Raw genomic sequence first — 17,317 nt, 5'->3', positions numbered from 1 at the left:
TGATTCTCCTGCCTCAGCCTCCCAAGTAGCTGGGATTACAGGTATGGGTTACCACACCCAGCTCATTTTTGCATTTTTAGTAGAGACGGGGTTTCACCATGTTGGTCAGGCTGGTCTCAAACTCCTGACATCAGGTGATCCACCCACCCCGGGCTCCCAAAATGCTGGGATTACAGGTGTGAGCCACCACGCCCAGGTGTTTTGTTTTGTGTTTTTTTAAGAGACAGGGTCTCACTCTGTCACCCAGACTGGAGTGCAGTGGTGTGATCGTAGCTCACTGTAGCCTTGAACTCCTGGGCTCAAGCAATCCTCCCAACTCAGCCTCCCAACTACAGGCACCCCACCACCACGCCGAGTTAATTAAAAATTAATTTTAAGGCGAAGTGCCAGCCATGGCTCATGACTGTAATCCCAGAACTTTGGGAGGCCAAGGCGAGAAGATAGCTTGAGCCCTGTAGTTCAAGACCAGCCTGGAAAACATAGGAAGACCCTGTCTCTACAAATTAAAAAAAAAAAAAAAAAAGGCCGGGCACAGTGGCTCACGCTTGTAATCCCAGCACTTTGGGAGGCTGAGGTGGGTAGATCACAAGGTCAGGAGTTCAAGACCAGTCAGGCCAACATGGTGAAACCCCGTCTCTACTAAAAATACAAAAATTAGCCGGGCGTGGTGGCAGGCGCCTGTAATCCCAGCTCCTCAGGAGGCTGAGGCAGAGAACTGCTTGAACCCAGGAGGCGAAGGTTGCAGTAAGCCAAGATCACGCCATTGCACTCCAGCCTGGACGACAGAACAAGACTCAGTCTCAAAAAAATTAAAAAGGAAAAAAAAAAAAGAACAGGAATGGTGGCTCATACCTACAATCCCAGCACTTTGAGAGGCTGACGTGGGAGGATCATTTGAGCCCAGAAGTTCAACCAGCCTGGGCAGCATAGTGTGATACTCTCTCTACAAAAATTTTTCAAAAAGATTAGCCAGACATGGTGGCACATGTGGCACCAGCTACTTTAGAAGCTGAGGTGGGAGGATTGCTTGGGCCTGGGAGGTCGAGGCTGCAATGAGCCGTGATTGTGTCACTGTACTCCAGCCTGGGTGACAGAGCGAACCCCCGCCTCAATCAATCAAAAAAATTAGCCAACACTCTCCAGCCAGTGCAACAGAGTAAGACTCGTCTCAAAAAAAAATTAATTTAAAAATGCCTAGTTCCAGGCCAGGCACGGTGGCTCACGTCTGTAATTCCAGCACTTTGGGAGGCTGAGGCGGGTGGATCACGAGGTCAGGAGTTCAAGACCAGCCTGACCAACATGGTGAAACCCCATCTCTATTAAAAATACAAAAAAATTAGCCAGGTGTGGTAGCACGTGCCTGTAATCCCAGCTAATCAAGAGGCTAAGACAGGAGAATCGCTTGAACCCGGGAGGCGGAGGATGCAGTGAGCTGAGATCGCGCCACTGCACTCTAACCTGAGCGACAAAGCGAGACTCCGTCTCAAAAAAAAAAAAAAAATGCCTAGTTCCCTTCATCTCCCTCTTTCCCATAAGCCATGCCTGCCTCAGTGGAATGGCATCCTCTGGGCTGGTATCGAGGAGAAGAGATGAGGGAACTCCCAAGGTAGCCCCGGGCAGTCATGGCACTTATTGCCTCTTCTAGGTTGGGGACATCCCCAACCTCTCTGAGCCTTGCTCTCTCCATCTGTAAAATGGGACTAACAACTTCTGCCCACCTCACAGGACTGCTGTGGCGATCAAAAGAACGCATCTGTGCCCTGTGAAGGTCACAGGGTGCAATCATCATTAAATCAGGGATAGCAGCAGCTGCCATTTGCTGAGAGCAAATGTACAGGACCTGCAAGCCCCCTACAAGCATCACCTGCTTAATTCTCATGACAACGCTGCACTGCTACTGCTCCCCTCCATGGGTGGAACAAGAGAAGCCGAGTAATCAGCCCAATAGCCCTCAGACCATGAGTGAGGAAGCCTGGAGACACTCTGAAACTTGGAATCTCAGGGCTGGAGCCAGGGCAGCATAAGAGTGTCCAGACTGGCTGGTAGACAACTCACACCCAATGCTCAGCTTGACACCCCCAACCCCAACACAAGGCAATCTCACAGTCCCCAGGTACACTGGTGGGTGAAGACCCACTGTGTGCAAGGCACTGTCCCAGCAGTTACTTTTTGGTCTTCCTCTTTGGTCCATGGCCCCTTGACAAGGTCTGGATTCAAAACTCTCAGCCACCTGTACTGGCATTGCTGGTCAGTGCGGTTCTGGGAAAAGAACAGAAGAACAAACCAATCTGTGAGAACTTCTGGGACCTCGGGCTGGGGGCCTGGTTAAGTACTAGGCTCAGGGGCCTATGGCCTGGGACTAGGCACACCTTGGGTAGGTGTGTCCTGTTCCATGCAGCCACCACTCACTGCAAGCCCACATGCCGGAACATGGGCGGTTTCCCTTTGCTACACGAGAGGGCAAACTCGGGCCCCTGTGGGAAGCCGCCCCCTACCAACCGAACACAAGGGTCCACCATCACAAGTCTTTAATTCCTTGTATGTCAGGGACCTCTGCTTTTTTCTAGGAGAGCATTTTTATTCCCTGAAGAGTTCAGATTACACGGAAGAGGGGGAGATGAGGAAATGGGGCAGGAAGGGATCTGGTGACATGCTTTCTGAGCAGCCCAGGCAGTAAGACATATGGCAGCTCCTGCCACACCCCCTCCCTCCCAGACACCTGTGGGTCAGGGGTGGGAGGGCCTGAGAAGGAGGTCCTAAGGGGAACCCCCTCACCATCAGGAGGCTCTAAATACTCGAATGTGGTAGCACCTGCCAGCCCTGCAGGGGCCTCACCATGAAGCCTGCTGAAAGCATCACTTCCCCTCAGTTTCAGTCTCACTGTTGAGAAACCAAACACCTGTTCACTCCTGACTTACAGGAAGAAATGCAAATATGCACCACATGCTGCAAATGTCTCAGAGCCTGAAGACCACCAGGCATGCTGAGGAGCTGGAAGATGTTTACAGCAGTGTACCCTGAATGCCAGCTTGGGAAGAGAGATCCTACAAAGGTCCATTTGCCCTGTTTTATTTGGTTTTGTTTTCAGGGGCTGAGTAAGGAACTCCCTTTTCCCCTCCTTGGCAAAGTCTGTCCCAGGCACACTGTTCTCCCAGAGCCCTTGCCCCGAGGGAGGGCCACAGCGGGACTGTACTCACAGGGAAGTGGCTGGCCAGGAACTTCCAGTCCTGCTGTCCAAACTGCCTCACCAGGGCCCTCAGCTGCTCGTCCTGCCAACACCAGAAAGACAGGGGCTCAGCACACATACGTGCAGAAAACCTCAGGGCTGCCCGTGACAGAGCCCAATCTAAAAGAACAGCCTCGTTCATCCATTCCGTCATGAAGTGAATACGTACAAGGTGCCAGGCACTACAGCTGCAGCAGCAGGCAGCAAAAGAGCTGCCCCTGATCTCATGGGAGGGAGCCAGCTGCCAATGGAAGGTTCACAGGAACAAAAGTAAAGCCACCCCCTGCTGGGAGATATGGAGAGGTACGTGGTGACTGCCTACTCAGGGACACTAAGGGACAGGTTCCAAGGAAATGCAGAATAGCTAAAACGGAAGAAGCAAAACAGATCCAAGATGATTTTGGAGGGAACCATAGGGGCCAGACCATTCGCAGCATCAGTTCAACCATCTATCATGCAAAACCACTGATGTGTTTGAACAGTGGGTGGTCACAGTCAAACGTTCTATAAAGAGAACTTTATAAAGTTCTCTTTGCCTGCTACAGGGTGGGAAAGGGGCTGGAAGGGAGCCGAGCGGACATAAGGAGGTCATTACTGAACTCAGGCCAGAGCTGACAGTGATTCAGCACTAGAAGCTGGAGGTCTGGGCAAAAACAAGAGTAGTTAGAAGACAGGCTAGTATCTATCAAAATAGCCTCCCGAAATGAACTACCAATTCACGCGATAACATGAATCTCAGTGTCACTATGATGTGTGAAAGAAGCCAGACACAGGAGGGTACATGCCATATGATTCCATGCACATGAAGTTCTAGAAAATGTAAACTAAGCTATAGGGACAAAAAGTGGTTGTCTGAGGCCAGTGGTGGAAAGGGATGAACAGCAAAGGGGGGCAAGGAATGTCTTGGGGACAATGGAAATGTCCTATAGCCCGGCTGTGCTGGTGGTTCTACTGAATTGTACTACAAATGGTGGTAGTTAATTATATATAAAGTTTTCCTCAGTCAAATCGATTAATATATAAAGAAAATGTCAAGCCAGGCGCAGTGGCTCACACCTGTAATCCCAGCACTTTGGGAGGCCGTGGCGGGCAGATCACGAGGTCAGGGGTTCGAGACCAGCCTGGCCAATATGGCGAAACCCCATCTCTATTAAAAATACAAAAATTAGCCAGGTGTGGTGGTGGGTGCCTGTAATCCCAGCTACTCGGGAGGATGAGGAAGAATTGCTTGAACCTGGGAGGCGGAGGTTGCAGTGAGCCGAGATCATGCCACTGCACTCCAGCCTGGGCAACAGAGCAAGAGTGAGACTCCGTCTCAAACAAAAGAAAAAAGAAAGAAAATGTCATGCATATAAACAATGGATATTACTCAGTCGAGGGAATTCTGACACATGCTACAGCATGGATGAAAGCTGAGGACACTATGCTAAGTCAAATAGCCAGACAGGGCAAATACTCAGGATTCCACTCACAGGAAGCATCTAAAATAGTCAAAATCAGGCAGGGAGCAGTGGCTCACGCCTTTAACCCCAACACTTCAGGAGGCCGAGGCAGGTGGATCACCTGAGGTCAAGAGTTTGAGACCAGCCTGGCCAACATGGTGAAAGTTCGTCTCTACTAATACAAAAATTAGCCCAGAGTGGTGGCGGGCGCCTGTGATCCCAGCTACTTGGGAGGCTGCAGCAGAAGATTCACTTGAACCCGGGAAGTGGAGGTTGCAGTGAGCCAAGATCATGCCATTGCACTGCAGCCTGGGCAACAGAGCAAGACTCTGTCTTGAAAAAATAAAATAAATAAATAAAATAGTCAAAATCACAGAAACAGAGTAGAAAGATAGCTGCCAAGGGCTGGAGGGTGGGAGGAGAGTGAATTCATGTTTAATTAGTTTCAGTTTTCCATCCTTTTTTTTTTTTGAGATAGGGTCTCTCTTGGTCACCCAAGCTAGAGTGCAGTGGTGCAAACACAGCCCATCGCATCCTCAACCTCATGGGCTCAAGTGATCCTTCCACCTCAGCCTCCCAAGTAGGTGGGACCACAGACACACACCACCATGCCTGGCTAATTTTCATTTTTTTGTTGTAGAGACAGGATCTCACATGTTCTTCAGGCTGGTCTAGACTGCCTCAAGCAATCTCCTGCCTCGGCCTCCCAAAGTGCTGGGATTACAGGCCTGAGCCACCGTGACCCACCAAGTTGGTGGGTATTTTTTGTTTTGTTTTTAATGATAGGGTCTTGCTATGTTTTCCCAGCTGGTCTAGGACTCTTACACTCAGGCAATCCTCCCGCTTCGGCCTCCCACAGTACTCGGTTTACAGGCATAAACCACCACACTCAGCCTCGTTTCCAATTTCAAAGATGAAAAAGTTTTAGAGATCTTTTGCAAAACAATCTGAAAATACTTAACACCACTGAACTACAAAGTTAAAGATGGTTAAGGGGTAGATTTAAGGGGGAGGAAAAGGGGATAAATTTAAAGTGAGGTGGTTTTGTCACACATACAAATTTATATGTGTATATATGTATACATGCTCCTAGACAGAAAAATTGGTCACAACGTGGCCCACGACAGGTATCAAAGCCCTCAACTACAGCTTGGCCAGAACCAGCACAGGCTGGGCAAAGTCACCATAAATTCTCTGGGTGAGCCAGCCCAGGACACCCTTCCCTACCTATACCATGCCCCCTCCCTGCCCTGGCCAGGCTCTTACCTGCTTCCTTCTGTGTTCCCCAGTCCATTTCTGGCACCACCACCCTCCCTGACAACTGACCTGGATACTATCATTTCCAAACTTACATTCTTCCCACCCACCCTGGGACTCCCCAACGTGGTCAGCTCCATCCCCGCACTGCCCTCTCCACAGCCACCTCTTGCTTGCCTGGCACAGCGCCCTCTCCCACTCCCTCAGCACTGGTCTCTCAGCCCCAGCCTGTGCTCTATATGTTTTTTTTTTTTTCTTTTTGAGACGGAGTTTAGCTCTTGTTGTCCAGGCTGGAGTGCAATGGTGCGATCTCAGCTCACTGCAACTTCCGCCTCTGGGTTCAAGTGATTCTCCTGCCTCAGCCTCCCAAATTGCTGGGATTACAGGTGCCCACAACCACACACAGCTAATTTTTTGTATTTTTAGTAGAGACAGGATTCAGCCATGTTGGCCAGGCTGGTCTGGAACTCCTAATCTCAGGTGATCCACCCATCTCAGCCTCCCAAAGTGCTGGGATTACAGGCGTGAGCCACCACGCCAGGCCACCCATCTCTCTTATCGATCCCCCACACAGCAGATGAACTCCCCTGAAGCCCGGCTACATTCACATCACTCCCTGCATTAAAAACCTTCCATCTTTGTCCAGTTCAGAGTTAGAAAAAACAAACCAAAAACCAAGCTAACCTGGCTCTGCATTGAGAGCTGAACAATCCTACAGCTTCTAAGCCCAACATTCAAGGTCCTCGAGGAATCAGCCCCAGTGTATCCTTTCATCTCCGTCAACCATTTCTCCCCTTCAAGGACCCTTCCCTCCAACCAAACTGGCCTCCTGTACTGGCTTTCCTCCACCTATAGCCCCTTTCCTGATCTGACTTACCCACTTTTTGCACACTGTAGGTCTTCCCTCACTGCTAAATTTCCAAATCCTCATCCTTAGCTCAAAGGTCACTTTCTCCACATAAGTTTCCTTAACCTCTTCAGGCAGCAGTAATCTCTCCTTCTAAAGGTACTTGCCATCCACTCATCTTACAATTATCAGGTGCCCAGAGCTACAACAGTGAGAACCAACAGACACTGATCCTACCGGTGCCGCGGATGACCACAGCACATTCCAGGGACCTGCACACGGTCTTATCTCTCCATTCCAGAGAGAAATCTGCTCTGGGGTAGGAACTTGGTCTTGTTTATTCTTCTAAGCCCACAAGAGCCAAATATAGTCCCTGGTCCACAACAGGATGAGCAGAAAAGGTTTGCTTTGCACGCATCTGGAAAAACATCTTTCATGATTTAAAAGGAGTTTACCACTCACACAGCAAGTTTTAGAAAAAACAAAACAAGCTAGTCATGGTGGCTTCTGCCTGTAATCCCAACACTTTGGGAGGCCAAGGCAGGAAGATTGCTTGAGCCCAGGAGACCAGCCTGGGCAACATAGCAAGACCCTCTTCTCTATTTAAAAACAAAAAACAAAAGCAATACAAATAATACAATACAAAAAAAAAAAAAAACCCAATCCTAAAATTAAAGACATCTATGATGTTAACTATGGGTTGAAAACAAAACAAAAAACACTGAAGAACTGAAGACACTAAGAAAAACTGAGGTAAAATAAAAAGGCCAGTAGAAGTCTAAAATGGTACAATCAATTAAGAAAAAGGCAGTTTCTGTAAAACTAAACATACACCTACCCCATGACCATACCTATCTTCCCAAAAGAAAGGGAAACATGTATTTGCAAAAAGACTTATGCAAGAATCTTCAAGGTAGCGCTATACATGATAGCCAAAAACTGCAAACAGTCCAAACATCCATCAACAGGTGAAACGCTGTGTGGTATACCCATACAATGGACTACTATCCAGTGACAGAAAAGGACAAGTTACTGAATCACCCAACACAATGCTGAGCAAAAGCCAGATGCAAAGAATGTAACCGTATGATTTCATTTATAGAAGATTCAAGAACAGGCAAAACATATTATCCTAAGCAAACACAGGAACAGAAAACCAAATACCGCATATTCTCATCTATAAGTAAGAGCCAAACACTGAATACACATGGACACGAAGAAGGGAACAAGGAGACCAGGGCCTACTTGAGGGTGGAGGGTGGGAGGAGGATGAGGATCAAAAAACTACCTATTGGGGCTGGGTGCAGTGGCTTACGCCTGTAATCCCAGCACTTCAGGAGGCTGAAGTGGGAAGATCACCTGAGGTCAGGAGTTCAAGATCAGCCTGGTGAACATTTTAGTAGAGACAAGTAGAAACCTTGTCTCTACTAAAAATACAAAAATTTACCAGGCGTGGTGGCACGTGCCTGTAATCCCAGCTACTTGAGAGGCTGAGGTAGGAGAATCGCTTGAACCCAGGAGGCAGAGGTTGCAGTGAGCTGAGATCACACCACTGCACTACAGCCTGGGCAACAGAGAGAGACTGCCTTAAAAAAAAAAAAAAACTACCTATTGGGTACCACGCTTATTACCTAGGTAACAAAATAACCTGTACATCAAACTCCCACGACATGCAATTTACCTATATAATAAACCTGCACATATACCCCTGAACCTAAAGTTAAAAACCACACACACACACACACACCCCAAAAAGAAAAAGGCAAAACAAATCAAATCAGCAATTGCCTGGAGCTGGGGAAGCCTGACCACAAAGGACCACAGAAAACTTCTTGGGATAATCAGGGTGGTGCTTACATTGGTATATGCATTTGTCAAAAGTGATCAAACCGGCTCACCGTAGTGGCTCACGCCTGTAATCCCAGCACTTTGGGAGGCCAAGGTGGGTGGATTGCTTGAGGTCAGGAGTTCAAGACTACCCTGGCCAACATGGTGAAACCCCATCTCTACAAAAATACAAGAATTAGCTGGGCATGATGGCGGGTGCCTGTAATCCTAGCTACTCAGGAGGCTCAGGCAGGAGAATCGCTTGAACCCAGGAGGCGGAAGTTGCAGTGAGTGGAGATCACACCATTGCACTCCAGCCTGGGAGACAGAGACTCCATCTCAAAAAAAAAAAAAAGAAAAAAAACTGATCAAACTGTTCACCATAAAAAGGGGCATTTGGCCAGGGACAGTGGCTCATACCTATAATCCTAGCACTTTGGAAGCCTGAGGTGGGAGAAATGCTTGAGCCTAGAAGTTTGAGACCAGCCTGGGCAACATGGCGAGACCCTGTCTCTACAAAAAATACAAAAATTAGCCAGGCGTGGTGGCGCATGCCTGTGGTTCCAGCTACTCAGGAGGCTGACGGGGGAGGATTGCTTGAGCCCAGAAAGTTGAGGCTACAGTGAGCCATGCTAGCACGGCACTCCAGCCTGGGTGACAGAGCAAAAACCCTGTCTCAAAAAGGAATTAAAAAAAGGGCATTTGATTGCATATGATTACATATAAATTATATTTCAATCACATTTATTATAAAATAAAAAGATGGAGCTAGAAGGAAACCAATTCAGGGCTTGATGTCAGAAGGTTCAATACAGTTAATTATTTTAGAAAAAGAAAGTGGGAGTTGGCAGGGTGCAGTTACTCATGCCTGTAATCCCAGCACTTTGGGAGGCCGAGGCAGGCGGATCACCTGGGGTCAGGAGTTCGAGATTAGCCTGGCCAACATGGTAAAACTCCGTCTCTACTAAAAAATACAAAAATTAAGGCCGGGTGCGGTGGCTCACGCCTGTAATCCCAGCACTTTGGGAGGCCGAGGCGGGCAGATCATGAGGTCAGGAGTTCGAGACCAGCCTGGCCAGCATGGTGAAGCCCCAGTATCTACTAAAATTACAAAAAAAAAAAAATTAGCTGGGCATGGTGGCGCATGCCTGCAATCCCAGCTACTCGGGAGGCTGAGGCAGGAGAATTGCTTGAACCTGGGAGGCAGAGGTTGCAGTGAGCCAAGATCATGCCACTATACTCCAGCCTGGGTGACAAAGCGAGACTGTCTCAAAAAAAAAAAAAAAATTAGCTGGATGTGGTGGCTCACGCCTGTAATCACACCTTCTCGGAAGGCTGAGGCAGGAGAATCGCTTGAACCCAGGAGGCAGAGGTTGCAGTGAGCTGAGATTATGCCATTGCCCTCTAGCCTGGGTGACAAAAGCGAAACTCTGTCTCAAAAAAAAAAAAAAGGGGGGGGGGGAGTTACAGACCTGGCCAAACCTCCTAGCAGTCAAAAGGCAAAAAGCACAATCAATGTCCATGACATAGAACATGGCAGCTGCTCAGGAGACACAATGGGCCCTGAGGTCTAGGACACACATCCCTTTCCCACCCACTGAGTCCTCAGAATTGAGAGTCCCCCAGAATGCTCTGAGAAGAGGCATGAGGACAATCAGAGGACCCATCCCTTCCTTCACCAGCTCCTCCTCTTCATCCCATCTGATGAGACATCAGGTAGACACTCCAGGCTCAGTTCCTCTGGACAGCCCCCAGCTGCCATCAACCCTCTCTTCCCCATGGCACTCACCTCCTCATGGGTCCATTTGACCTTGCACTTGCTATCCCTCTGCTCCGGCACATCTGAATCTGTGTCCTGGTAGTGCAGCTCATCCAGATCCTCGCTATGGGGAAAGCAGGCCAAGGGTCAAGGATGGTGTGTCCATATGTTTTACATAATGGAGAACGTGTAGGCAGCAGCCAGCCCACCCTAGGGAAAGGTCTGGGGGAGAGAGGCTCTTACTTTTTCTTCTTTTTAAGACATAGGCACTTCTGCTTCACTTATTTTTATTGAGACAGGGTCTCACTCTGTCACTGGGCTGGAATTCAGTGTGGCATGATCGTAGCTCACTGCAGCCTTGAACTCCTGGACTCAAATGATCCTCCCGCCCCAGCCTCCTAAGTAGCTGTGACTACAGGGGTATGCCACCACGCCCGGCTAACTTTTGTATTTTTTGTAGAGACGGGGTCTCACCATATTGCCCAGGGTGGTTTTGAACTCCTGGGCTCAAGCAATCCTCCCACCACGGCCTCCCAAAGTGTTGGGACTATAGGCATAAGCCACCACACCCGACCTCACCTCTTTTTAAATTTTTTAATGAAATAGGGTTAAGAGCTACTTTCTTCTTTTTTATTTTCAGGAATGCCCTAGTGATTTCAAAAGCTGTAAAAAAAAAAAAAAAGAGGCCAGTCACAGTGGCTCAAACCTGTAATCCCAGCACTTTGGGAGGCCGAGGTGGGTGGATTGCTTGAGGTCAGGAGTTCAAGACCAGCCTGATCAAACACAGTGAAACCCCATCTCTACTAAAAATACAAATATTAGCTGGGTGCGGTGGCGCATGCCTGTAATCTCAGCTACTCAGGAGGCTGAGGCAGAAGAATTGCTTGAACCCGGGAGGTGAAGGTTGCAATGAGCCGAGATCATGTCACTGCACTCCAGCCTGGGTGACAAAGCAAGACTGTCTCAAAAAAAGCAAAGGAAAAAGAAAGTTAAGATTTCACCAAGAATATTATGTTCAAAATCAGACTATCGCTTTTTCCTTTCAGTAACAAACCTGCATGGATATTTTAAGGAATAAAGTTGATGAAGTTAACAGGCATCAAGATTTTAAGAGATATTAGTTATTTGGAAAAAAAATTCTGAATATATTCTCTATGTCCATTTGTTGTTTTTCTTCTTTTAGGGACAGAGTCTGGCTCTGTCACCCAGACTGGAATGTAGTGGCATAATCACAGCTCACTGCAGCCTCCAACTCCTAGGCTCAAGCAATCCAATCCTCCCACCTCAGCCTCCCAAGTACCTGGAACAACTTGCATATGACACTATGCCTGGCTATTTTGTATTTTTTTGTAGAAACATCTCACTATTTTGCCTAGGCTCATCTGGAACTCCTGGCCTTAAACAATCCTCCCACCTTGGCCTCCCAAAGTGCTGGTATTACGGGCCTGAGCCACTGTGACTGGCCAAGTTGTTTTTTCGTGTGTTGATTTTTTTTTTTTTTGTAATGACAGGGTCTCAGTATGCTGCCCAGACTGGTCTTGAACTCCTGGGCTCAAGGGATCCTCCTGCCTCAGCCTTCCAAAGTAACTTGGATTACAGGTGTGCACCACCGTGTCTGGCTTATGTCCATTTTTGCAAATCCCTTTTCAATCCTTGCCTACACACAGGCATAATTAATGGAGAGAAAAATCAGTGTACAATTGCCTACACACAGGCATAATTAATGGAGAGAAAAATCAGTGTACAGTATCTATTTTTTTTTTTTGAGACGGAGTTTCACTCTGTCACCCAGGCTAGAGTGAAGTGGCGACATCTCAGCTCACTGTAACCTCTGCCCCCCAGGTTCAGGCGATTCTCCTTCCTCAGCCTCCTGAATAGCTGAGATTACAGGCGCCTGCCACTGCGCCCGGCTAATTTTTTTTGTATTTTTAGCAGATACAGGGTTTCACCATCTTGACCAGGCTGGTCTTGAACTCCTGACCTCGTGATCCACCCGCCTTGGCCTCCCAACGGGCTGGGATTACAGGCGTGAGCCACCGCGCCCGGCCCAGTGTACAATATCTTCTAACGCGGCTGTAGGGGAAAAAAAAAAAAAAAAACAGTACGAGCTGCTTTGAATTCTGAGTGTTTTTACTCTACCAGGCAATCTTCCAAGTTGCTCCAAAAAATCCTCGTATTTATCCAGTTTAATAGTTACAAAAATGGAAATCGGGCCAGGTGTGGTGGCTCACACCTGTAATCCCAGCACTTTGGGGCCAAGGCAGGCAGATCACCTGAGGTCGGGAGTTCGAGACTAGCCTGACCAACATGGAGAAACCCCGTCTCTACTAAAAATACAAAATTAGCCGGGCGTGATGGTGCATGCCTGTAATCCCAGCTACTCAGGAGGCTGAGGCAGGAGAATCGCTTGAACCTGGGAGGCGGAGGTTGCGGTGAGCCAAGATCAAGCCATTGCACTCTAGCCTGGGCAACAAGAGCAAAACTCCATCTCACACACACACACACAAAAAAATGGAAATCAGCCGGGCGCGGTGACTCATACCTGTAATCCCAGCACTTTGGGAGTCCGAGGTGGGTGGATCACAAGGTCAGGAGTTCGAGACCAGCCTGGTCAACATGGTGAAATGATGTCTCTACTAAAAATACAAAAAAATTAGCTGGGTGTGGTGGCATGCGCCTGTAATCCCAGCTACTCGAGAGGCTGAGGCAAAAAAACTGCTTGAACCCAGGAGGCGGAGGTTGCAGTGAGCAGAGATCAGAGATTGTGCCACTGCACTCCAGCCTGGGCGACAGACGAGACTCCATCTCAAAAAAAAATAAAATAAAAACCCACAAAAATTAGCTGGGCATGGTGGCATGTACCTGTAGTCCTAGCTACTCGGGAAACTGAGGCAGGAGAATTGCTTGAACCCAGGAGGCAGAGGTTGCAGTGAGTCAAGATCGTGCCACTGCACTGCAGCCTGGGCAACAGAGGGAGACTCCGTCTCAAAAAAAAAAAAAAAAAAAAAAAGAAATCATAGGATCCACCTCCAGAGATGTCAGGTGCTTGAGGAAGGTTAGTAATCTTTCCCCAACTCCACCCGACAGGACCTGCATCAGGTCACGTTGGTCAGGTAAGTTGCTAGGTCAGACATTTGTAAACTGGAAAAAGCTTACAGGTTTCCAAACAAGGCAAGTCTAGGTCTTGTGACCAAATGAAAGAAGGCTTACTGTGCTATCCACATTACCTTCTCCTTGTTCTCCAGAGCTCACCGTTGCTTCCTAGAGTCACTCCTATACTTCCATAGCACATGGGAAACCCTCCTGTCTCGGGCCCTTACTCTGCAACTGCCTGTCTCCTCCACATCATCTACAAAGGTCAGCTCCACCTTGGCATCCCAGGGTTTATCACCAAAAGGGCTTAAGAAATGTTTGCCCAGGGACTGACTGAATATACAAATAAATGAAAAAATGTGCAAAGCTGCTGCCTATTAGTCAATAAGAAATACTAATTAAATTTTTTAGGCCAGGCAAGACCCAATTTCAAAAGAAAAAAATTTTCAGAAATAGGAAAGGAGGGACGGTGTCTACAGTCAGCAATACAGAAGGATCTGGAATTCATTCCTGACCCAGTTCATGGGTCCTCCACCACTTCAACATAGAAGGCAAAAATCCAGAAGATACTAATAACAGAATGAAGCTGGCTTTAAAATCAACTGCCCCCAGACAGCTCGTGACAGAAACCATCTTTGCTTCTCCAGCATCCAGCACAAAGGCCTGGCTTCTAACAGAAGGTCAGCAAATATTCTTTCAAGGATGAAATGATGTCTGCATGGACACTCCCTGGTGCTCCAATGCTGTTTGTTTGTTTATTTATTTATTTTGAGATAGAGTCTCGCTTTGTCACCCAGGCTGGAGTGCAGTGGCATGATCTCGACTCACAGCAACCTCTGCCTCCTGGGTTCAAGAGAATTCTCCTGCCTCAGCCTCCCGAATAGCCGCGATTACAGGCGCCTACCACCACGCCCGGCTAATTTTTGTATTTTTGGTAGAGACGAGGAGTTTCACCATGTTGGTCAAGCTGGTCTTGAACTCTTGGCCTCCCAAAGTGCTGGGATTACAGGCATGAGCTACCACACCCAGCCTCCAATGCTGTTTGATAGGGTCAGCATCTCAGACAGCTGGGGCATTTCTGTGAGATGATATACTTTACCATACGTGCTGGCCATCAACTTCACCCACATTCTCATTATCCCCCTTAACAGATGCGGAAATTGAGGCTCAGAGGGGTGAGGCCACCTGCCAAGTTCATAGAGCGAGGCTCTGAACCTTCCTAACTCCAGACACCTGCAAGTCCTCACATCCTAATCCCAGCTGAAAAAGTTGAGTCCAGTTAGTGGTGGCAACCACATTGTGGTCCAACATACCCTACCTTTTGCCCTTCAACGTGCTGGGCTCTGCTCCAGGACAGGGGTGAGTCAGAGACAAAGCGGGAAGTGGGGCACTAGGGCAGAGGAGAGTTACAGCAAGTGGCCAGGAAATGGGCTGAGGGCTGTGGAGCTGCCATCCTTCACACGGGAGGGGTTCCTCCACTGAGCCCCTCATGGGAGAAGTAGCCCAGGACCTGGGGTGGTCTAGAGGCAGTCACTCCTGGAATAACTCTTCCTGAACAAAAAATCAGGATGGCGCCAGGCTAGGTGGCTCACACCTGTAATCCCGACACTTTGGGAGGCCAAGGGGGGAGAATCCCTGGAAGCCAGGAGTTCGAGACCAGCCTGGGTAACATAGTGAGGTGAGACACAACGCGAGGCCACTCCCGCCCCCTTCCATCTCTACACAAAATAAAACACGCCAGACGCGGTGGCTCACGCCTGTAATCCTAGCACTCTGTGAGGCCAAGGCGGGCGGATTGCCTGAGCAACACAGTGAAACCCGTCTCTACTAAAAATCCAAAAAATTAGCCAGGCGTGGCGGCGTGCGCCCATAGTCCCAGGTACTTGGGAGGCTGAGACAGAATTCCTTGAACCCGGGAGGCAGAGGCTGCAGTGAGCCGAGATTGTGCCACTGCACTCCAGCCTGGGCAACACAGAGTGGCTCTGTCTCCTAAATAATTAAATAAATTAGCCAGTTGTGGCGGCCCGTGCCCATAGTCCCAGCTACTCAGCCTGCAGTCCCAGCGGGCTGAGTTGGGAAGATCACTTGAACCTGGGAGGTTGAGGCTACAGTGAGCTATGACAGCACCACAGCACTCCGGCCTGGACTGCAGACGGAGACCCTGCCTCAAAAACAAAACAAACAAAAACAAAAAAACACAAAAAACCAGGGCAGGGTCTGATAGGCGCCTGAACAGAAAACTCTTCCTGGACATTGGCGCTGCCCTGGGAAAGTGGGGCCTGAGGAACACAGTCCCTGTGCTCAGATCCCTATCCTCAGCCTGAAAGGGCAAAAATCTAGAGGGATGGAAGGCTTCATCTTTAGATGAGGCTATCGTCTAAAGAGGGACCGAAGGTTGGCCGGGCAAGGTGGCTCACGCCTGTAATCCCAGCACTTTGGGAGGCCGAGTCGGGCGGAACACAAGGTCAGGAGATCGAGACCATCCTGGCTAACATGGTGAAACCCTGTCTCTACTAAACATACAAAAAATTAGCCCGACGTGGTGACACGCGCCTGAAGTCCCAGCTACTCGGGAGGCTGAGGCAGGAGAATCGCTTGAACCTGGGAGGCGGAGGTTGCAGTGAGCCAAGATCGCGCCACTGCACTCCAGCCTGGGCGTCAGAGCGAGACTCCTTCTCAAAAAAAAAAAAAAAAAAAGAGGGACCGAAGGTTATCTGAGCTGCAGCGATCCAGGCAGGGAAGAGGTCAGGACCCCACTGTCCTGTCTCCCAGGCAGGCTGAAAAGCTTGGAGCTCAGGCCCCAGGCGCACAGGTGTAAGACAGGGATCTGGAGCCACAGACCTGGCTCCGGGCTCGGCTCTGCCACTTAAGTCTCTGGGGAAATAAGTAAAATGGAGACCGCAGTTCCTGCCTTTGCCCCAGGGACTCTCTCTCTCCCCCGCACCTTCAACCCCAGCTGCCCAAAACTCCTCGTGGGAACAGGAAGAGAGGTCTCAAACCGAACCAAGCTGGGGCGCGGAACCCAGGTGGGAGAGACAAAAGAGCCACCAACTCAGCACCCTTCTCAGTCCAGGGGAGAGGGCTTGGGGGACTCTGTGCTTCCCGGAATGTTAAGGAGCAAAGCCCACCCACCAAGTTGACCCAAAACTAGGCTGCAACAAGTGCCTCCCAGGCTCGGTCTCCCACTGGCTGGGACTTGAAGACTCCCTCTCGCTCCCAGGGGTCGCCTCCCTCGCCGGCGAAGGCCCTGCCAGCTGACACCGGCCGGCCCACCCCCATCCCGCAATTAGGCGGGAGACAAAATGACATCATGCACGGCTTGGCCCGGGTCCCAGGAGACCCGCCCGTCCCAGCTCCGAGGCCCAACAGGCCTGGGGAGCCGCGAGGGACGCCCAAGAGCCCCCCAGCTTTACGCGCGCCCCTGCCTCAGAGGGCCCAGGACGCAGCATTTCCGCGGAAACACCCCGCCCCCAACACACACACACACCCCAGCTTGGTGGGAGCCTGGGGAGGGTCGGGGGTAGCTGGGTGGGGGAGGGGTGAGTTAAAGGGAGGGGGAGGGGCCCAAGCCCTCCCGGCTCGTCTCACCAGCGCGTCCGCCGAGACATCCCCCCGGCCCGGACCGCGCCGCGCTCGCCCGCCCGCCGGCAGAGCCCGGAGCGGGAGCCGGGCCGGGGTCAGGACCCGGGCTGCTCCGGCCGCTCCGGGCCCCGGGCCGCGCTCGAAGGCGTCAGCGTGTCAGCAGGTCCCGCGCTCCCCGCTCGCAGGAACTGCAGTCGCCGCCGGCGCGGGTTGAAGCACTTTTCTATCTCCCGCCAAGCGCGTCGGCGCCGCCCGGTCCTGGCGCGCGGGCGCCGGGGGAGGGG

At 50.1% G+C, this 17,317-nt stretch overlaps 1 protein-coding gene across 1 annotated transcript in view; it reads right to left on the bottom strand.

Moving 5' to 3' along the window:
- MYBL2 (MYB proto-oncogene like 2) overlaps window positions 1-17,317 on the bottom strand; it is a 47,845-nt gene extending 30,528 nt beyond the window's left edge. Inside the window, exons 1-4 of the mRNA XM_003825908.5 lie at window positions 17,040-17,317; window positions 10,389-10,482; window positions 3,198-3,269; window positions 2,167-2,259 (exon numbers count right to left, since the gene is read on the bottom strand). Coding sequence (XP_003825956.1) covers window positions 2,167-2,259; window positions 3,198-3,269; window positions 10,389-10,482; window positions 17,040-17,059 — 279 coding nt within the window. The 5' untranslated portion in view covers window positions 17,060-17,317. The remainder of the gene's footprint in view (window positions 1-2,166; window positions 2,260-3,197; window positions 3,270-10,388; window positions 10,483-17,039) is intronic.

Source organism: Pan paniscus, chromosome 21 (genome assembly GCF_029289425.2).
Source record: "Pan paniscus chromosome 21, NHGRI_mPanPan1-v2.0_pri, whole genome shotgun sequence".
NCBI lineage: Eukaryota > Metazoa > Chordata > Mammalia > Primates > Hominidae > Pan > Pan paniscus.
The sequence above is the reverse complement of the archived record's forward strand: the minus strand, read 5'-3'. Positions and strand labels throughout refer to the sequence as shown.